A 7,391-nucleotide genomic window follows, 5' to 3' on the forward strand; every position below is an offset into this window, starting at 1 on the left:
GAATTACTGAAATAAATCTACTTTTTCATGATATTCTAATTTTATGACCAGCACCTGTATATTAATAGGGACCCCAAAGTTCCTAAAAACAAGGGTCAAATTTTTTTTCCCTAAAATAAAAAGTCATGCCATAGAGGGTTAAATATGGATGAACTGAAATGTTTATAAAAAGAAATGCTTTTACAAGTTTTGAAAGCACTTAGAACCAGTAATCGATTGATAAACATTTAATCAAAAAAGTTGTAGGAAATCCATTACGAAATGTTGACCGTGGACAATAATATTTTTGCTTGAGTGTGTTTGTTTCTCTGTGGTGACAAAAATAACTATGAACAACTTACAACAAAGCTCTGGAAAGCTAATCACTTCTTTAGATAGACCAGTCGCATTGGGTGTATTTGCACAAAGTATCATTATCACCGATACCAGTCAGAAAGGAAACTGGTGATACTGAACATCACTTATGTAAGGGGCACTGGTGCACACGTCCAGCAGTCTCTTTGTGAGGGGTGGGGCGTACTCTGGTCACAAGTTTATCACGGGACCACTTAAAGACAAACAACCATTCACACTCAAGGGACAATTAGAGTAACCAATTAACTGTCTTTGGTCTGTGGGAGAAAGCTGGAGAACCCACAACACATGCATAGAGAGAACATGCAAACTCTATCCTTAAACATCCACAGCCAGGATTTGATCCAGCAACCTTCTTACTGCCAAGCAACAACTGAGCCACATAACATCTAGAACCCATTCAAATCAAGATGGTCCGTCACAGCGAATTTACAGAAGTCAGCATAAAAATGGCAAATTTAGACAATTTTACAAATATTGAGTTAAAATGTGCTGTAGCAGTAGCTCAACATTGTCCCCACGGTCTTCTGGTCATTTAGTTTTAAAATGCCTCTTTGAATCTAATTAAATCCCACCATGAGGAACTGCTTAGAGGTGCTCTCCCATTTGCAGCATCAACAGTGTCCAGTCTTCCTGGATGGCTTTCCAGGAATCATTTAAGAATAATTTGGTGCCTGATTATTCTGTAGAGCATTTTCCAGGCTTTGACGTTGGTCAAGAACATCTGGATCGTAATCTGCATCTTCCTGTGGTCGAATGTGATCCAAGTCCATTTACTCAAAATGAAGGATATCCATTCTCTATGTATGATGGGTGTATGGAAACTTCTGACTCCACTTGTGTTGACAGATCAGAGTGAGTTTATGCTTTAGTATTATTGATCCTGATTCACTAAATCTGTCATCAAAATTTGATTAAAACATATTTTATCTTTCAAGAAGCAAAATGTTTCTTATCACCTAATTGTTTTTTTATCTTCTTGTTAAATTCCTTTTTTCTCCTCTAAATTTAATAAACCATTTAATGAGGTTAGGACATTACTATTTTGGAGCACATGTCTGACAGAAAACCAAGGGTTTTACATTTGCAGACCAAAATTAAACCAATTTTTAAATGCTCTTCTAAATAGTAACCCAATTTGGTTTAGCTAATAACAGAATTTGGTTTGATGTCCTTACGTATCATTTCAGGAAAAATCAGGTATTAGATTTACTTCCCCAGATTTCAAATGATCAAACAGATCTCAGCCAAGTCACAAAAATGGAACAAGAAACAAAAACTGTAATACAAAAGCTGATCTAATTTTGCAATGAAACTTTGATTGTTAGATTTGTTCCACGTGAGGAATCTGTTTCATTTTAACATGACTGATGCTACAGATTGTAGTGGAAACATTTCGCCAGGGCAGAGATGCAGGAAATAAACAAAGTGGAAACTGTGTGGTCTCGGTCTCAGATTATTTAACAGAAAGATGCACATGCAAGGAATGAGCAGAGCAGAACAGACACAATCGAAGCGTCTGTCAAGCTTACGCTGACCCGGAAACAGGAAACAGACAATACTGTATAAGAGCGTCAGAGATATTCAGGAACCAATGATATAGTTACAAGTAAAACAGGCCATGAGATTATATGAGTACATACAGTATCGTAAAAATCATGAGAAACAGTTTATATAATGGCAGTTATCAAGCGATACAGAGCAGGACATGTCAAGGTAATATGCAGTTACGGAGTCAGAAGATATTTTCCATCACACAGATGAAACAAACAACTGCTTCTACCTGTCCCCAAGGCTGTGTACCGAGCCCTCTCCATTTAAACAACTGTGTACCTTCCCATCCATCCAATTCTAACCATGTGACAGCACGCTGGTTGAGTTCATCACAAGGCGGCCTAGAGAGGAGGTGGAACATCTTTGCCAACAACCTGCTGCTGAGCAACTCAAAAACAAAGGAGGTCACAGACTTCCAAAGGTCCAGAGTGGACCACCCCACCTCAGATAGAAAAACAGAGATGTAGCAGAGTGTCCTTCAGATTCCTAGACGTGTACGTAATGGAGAAGCTGACCTAGTTCAAAAACAGCAAAGAAGTGATGGTGAAGGTCTTGCAGAAACTGCAGTCCCTGAGGATCCTCAGGAAGATAAAGCAGTACACCGATGTCCCCCGTCACAGAGGGATTTGAACAGTGAATAGTGTTGTAGTCAAGGCCACCTAACCCAAGACCAAGACCACAGTGTCTCAAGACCGAGACAAGACCAAGACTTTTAGGGTTTGGACTAAGTCAAGACCTAGACCAAGGGAGGCCGAGACCGAGACGAGACCAAGAACCAGGAAAAAAAAAACTGGTGTCCTAAAAGACTGAGTATTTTGTACACATGTACAGTGGGGGAAAAGTTTTAGTCAGCCAATTGTACAAGTTCTCCCACTTAAAAATATGAGGTAGGCCTGTAGTTGACATCTTTAGACCTCAACTATGAGAGACAAAATGAGAAAACATATATAGAAAACCACATGATTTTTTAAAATAATTTATTTGAAAATTATGGTGGAAAATAAGAATTTGGTCAATAACAAACTACCCAGATTTCTGTCTCTCACAGATCTGTAACTTGTCTTTTAAGAGGCTCCTCTGTTCTCCACTCATTACCTGTAGTAATGTTTGAACTTGTTATCAATAAAAGACACCTGTTTACAACCTCAAACAGTCACACTCCAAACTCCACTATGGTGAAGACGAAAGAGCTGTCGGAGGACACCAGAAACCGAATTGTAGACCTACACCAGGCTGGGAAGACTGAATCTGCAATAGGCAAGCAGCTTGGTGTGAAGAAATCTACTGTGGGAGCAGTAACTAGAAAAAAAGAAGAAGACCTACAAGACCACTGATAATCTCCCTCGATCAGGAGCTCCACACAAGATCTCACCCTGTGGGGTCAGAATGATCACAAGAACAGTGAGCAAAAATCCCAGAACCACATGGGGGGAGGGGGACCTGGTGAATGACCTGCAGAAGGCTGGGACTAATATACAGTAACAAAGGCTACCATTAGTAACACACTACACCACCAGGGACTCAGATCCTGCAGTGCCAGACGTGTCCCCCTGCTTAAGCCAGTCCATATCCAGGCCTGCCTGAAGTTTGCTAGAGAGCATTTGGATATTTATGAATAATGTAGCCAAACTGTTTTACTTAAAATTTAGAAGACATGTTTTATCACTCCCAGAGAACCACTGCTTTCTTTCCTGGAGTGCTGCATGTGACTGAAGAGAGTGGGGATGGGTGACAGCTGGTAAATAGCAATGAGTCAGGTGTGGATTTGAATCAGTACTTTTTAAATCCAATGAAAGCAAGAATGTTAACTAATAAATTGGACAACAGTCTGGCTATTTAGTGATATTTCCACAGTTGTGGACTTGACTGGTCTTGAAATAAAACTCCGAGTCCTCAATGTCCGAGACCGAGACAAGACCGAGTTGTTGAGTCCGAGACAAGACCAAGACCATCAAAAAGTGGTCTTAAGACCAAGACCGGTTTCAAATACTACAACACTAAGAGTGAATGTTTGTAGTTTTTGAGATGAGTGTTCTTTTCTGAACTGGAATTAAATAGAGAATGCCAGCAAACCTTAGAGCAGACATTTCATGCTTTTAAAACCTTATTTTGTTTTGTGTATTAAAGTGGAGACCTGAGGTTGGGTGTGGATGAATAAATCTTCTGTCCTGGAAGTCAGATGTCCCTTAAACCAGATTAACAAGTTTCAGTCAGTGTGATCTTTGATGGTGGGAAGGTGCTGCCCTGCAGTCTCTCATCTCATAAGATTTGTGTTTGTTTGTTTGTTTGTTTGTTTGTTTGTTTGTGACAAGAAAGATGGAAAAGGGCATTTTGTGTTTGCTCCTAAATGCTTATAGCTGATCGAACAGACATCCACTCAGATGTTAAAGGCCTTAATTTATGAAGAATTTAAAGAATACTGTGAGACAATAAACCATATTGCTTAAAATATGTTGACATGGTAGCTTAAGGCTTTTAAAGTCCATGTTTTGAATCACATGTATTAAGACACTGCATGCGATTTTTCATATATATATATATATATATATATATATACTGTATATATAATATTTTTAATTTCACATTAGCCTCCACAACAAGTTAAATGCTTTGAGGAGATGTGTTCAGTGTAGCTGGCCATAACAAAGACTAGTCCTACATTTAAAGAAAAACTTATATACAACATATTTACAAACCAAACACACAAAATCAAGCACAACTACCTTTATGCACTAATCTTGGATTTAGCCATTAAGTTTACAAAGTTTTTATGACAAAAAATGTTAGATTTGCAGTTAACTTAGTACAAACGAACACGTGGTAGTTACCATCAATCACTGTTGTATTCAGCTGCAGGCCTTTATCCATCGTTTACATTTTTCCAGACTCTGTTTGGATTTAGGAAATGGAATAAACTCTATTCCGCCCACTAAACACTCTGGGTAACGCGTGTCGGAGTTGCATGTTCCTCACTGACAAAGTTAAACCATGTTTTATGATTATTTTTCAACTAATCTTTACGACCGCAACGCGTCCGCAACTATGAACTCCGACTGGATTGTCGGAGGTAAAATGGGTTCTGCTCCTCCAGGTAAGGGTGTTTCACTTTGGGACAAAATGTGACCCCCGATTGGTCAGTTACTGACAAACCTACATGATTGATTGACAGGTCGCGTCATGTCAATTATTTACATGAACCACAAATCTTTGGCAATATGGCAGGGACATTGCCATAAAAAATAAAAATAAAATTAGGCCATGCATCTCTGTTCTTTGTGACTTGGTCTTCCTGAAGTGGGCGGAGTCTTTGCTTGGGTTACCAGGTGAGAGGCTGGGCTGATCTAGGGCTACGTTCACACTGCAGGTCTTGATGCTCAGTTCCGATTTTTAGAAAAAATCCTATCTTTTTGTGTGAACGTTCACATTACATTTTAAATGTGACCTGCATCAGACTCCTGTGTGAACGCTACACAGCACTGATGTGACGCGCATGCGCAGTAAAAGACGTGACGTCTCATCAGCAGGCTTGTTTGTTTACAGAGCTAGCATGGATGCTACATTTTGCACNCTATAATAAATCAACACTTGTTGAAAAATAATTATGACAATGATTTGGTTTTGAAATAGAAATTCGGAGAAATGATCATCTTTTATTTTGAAACTCCGAACCGGATGTGCTAATTTGATGACCCACGTTTCCCAAAACGCGGAAGTTTTTGTAAACAAACTGGTTTTTGGAGGAAAACAGGAAGAAAACAAAGAAAATGTCAGACGACTGTGAGCCCGGAGTGGTTTTGGTGAAGGAGTTGGAGGTCCAGCCGCCGCCGCTCGGAGGACACGCGGACTGGATGTCTCGTCTCCCGGAGGAGCTGCTGGACGTCCCGCTGTGGAACCTGGCGATTCCCGGTAAACACAACAGACAACTAGACCGTCCCCCAAAACATAGAGAAGACCAGTGCATTCACCAAATTAAAAGTGACTGATCTCATAATTTTGAGATAAGATGTTTTAATTACGAGATCCTGGTCTCCTAATACCCATCAGAGAGTCACAGGAAGAAACAATGACAGATTTTATGCTTTTATTTCCTCTTAGGTATGAAACGGAGGGAAATATTGAGTTTATTTAATGTGGATGATGGTGTGTCTGCTGGCTTGTTAATAAATCCATCTGCACACCAGTCTACGGGAGTTATTTCTGTTTAGAGGTACTTCCTGTTTCAGTAACTATGAATTTCAAAATAAGAGTTCCATTCAATGCGGTCAGAACAAAACATTACAGATGGCATTGACATGATGGAAGTCGCTCTCCTCCTGCAGTACGGGATGATTTGTGTAATGCATCTGAAATGTGTTGCAGAGCACACACTTTGTCCTTTTTTAACACTGCGGATTATACCTTTATTAAAGGAGACCTATTATGTTCCATGAACAGGTTAGGATACATCTGTGGGCTCTACAAAACATGTTCATTAGATGTAAAACACAAACTCATTTTCAGATCATGAGATTTCATCTGGTCAGTTCTTCCTGTTCTGAGCTCCTTTCAGAACGAGCTGTTTATACAAACAAGCTGCTGTTAGCTCCGCCCTCCAAACAGCATTTATGTTAGCTCCGCCCTCCTAACAGCATTTATGTTAGCTCCACCCTCCAAACAGCATATGTTAGCTCCGCCCTCCCAACCTTTTGTTTACGTTAGCTCTGCCCTCCAAACAGCATTTATGTTAGCTCCGCCCTCCAAACAGCATTTATGTTAGCTCCGCCCTCCAAACAGCATTTATGTTAGCTCCGCCCTCCAAACAGCATTTATGTTAGCACTTCAGATAAAATGTTTAGTGGTACAAGCAGATGCACAAAGGTACAACATAAGTAGACAGGTAGGGACAGAGTAGAGCAGTGGTGTCCAAAGTCAGTCCTCCAGGGCCAGTGTCCTGCATGTTTTAGGGGCTGCCCTTGTTCACCACAGTTGAACCTAATGAGTACCTAATTAGTAGGCCTCTGCAGACCTTGAATGCAAACTGAGGAGGCCAACTGATTAAGCACTCCTTTGGTTCAGATGTGTTGAACCAGGGCAGCTCCTAAAACATGCAGGACACTGGCCCTCGACGACTGACTTGGAAACCACTGGACTAGAGTATCAGACCAAAGTGCCAGGGAGGCCAACACACGTCCATTGCCGCTTCTTGAAGCCAGTGTATTGGAGGGGTAAAGGCCACCGGAGGCCCCCCAGTGGTCTTTCCAGAGGGGCGGTTAAGGTCCATGCCGGAAGCTGCTCGTCTCCTCTGCTGTCAGTCATGGCCTTGCACTGTTATTCAACATTACTATGTGCTAAATGACAAATCATGTTCACACTGAACAACAATACTAAACACACAACACATCGCCATCATCTGCAGATTTGTGAGTTTCCTCCTTGGTCTGTCGTGACATGACGCTGAAGCTAAAAATCGCTCAACCTCTGATAAACAAACACGTATTTAATGG

At 40.7% G+C, this 7,391-nt stretch overlaps 1 protein-coding gene across 2 annotated transcripts in view; it reads left to right on the forward strand.

The window, feature by feature from the left end:
- Nucleotides 1-5,601: 5,601 nt before the first annotated feature.
- Nucleotides 5,602-7,391, forward strand: part of LOC106527418 (PI-PLC X domain-containing protein 1) — a gene marked incomplete in the record, with an annotated part of 13,905 nt that continues 12,115 nt past the window's right edge. The window contains 1 exon segment of one of the 2 annotated variants that reach the window (XM_014022298.1): nucleotides 5,602-5,814. In XM_014022298.1, the coding sequence (XP_013877752.1) occupies nucleotides 5,673-5,814 (142 nt within the window). 2 annotated transcript variants of the gene reach the window in all.

Source organism: Austrofundulus limnaeus, unplaced genomic scaffold, assembly GCF_001266775.1.
Source record: "Austrofundulus limnaeus strain Quisiro unplaced genomic scaffold, Austrofundulus_limnaeus-1.0 Scaffold323, whole genome shotgun sequence".
Lineage (NCBI taxonomy): Eukaryota > Metazoa > Chordata > Actinopteri > Cyprinodontiformes > Rivulidae > Austrofundulus > Austrofundulus limnaeus.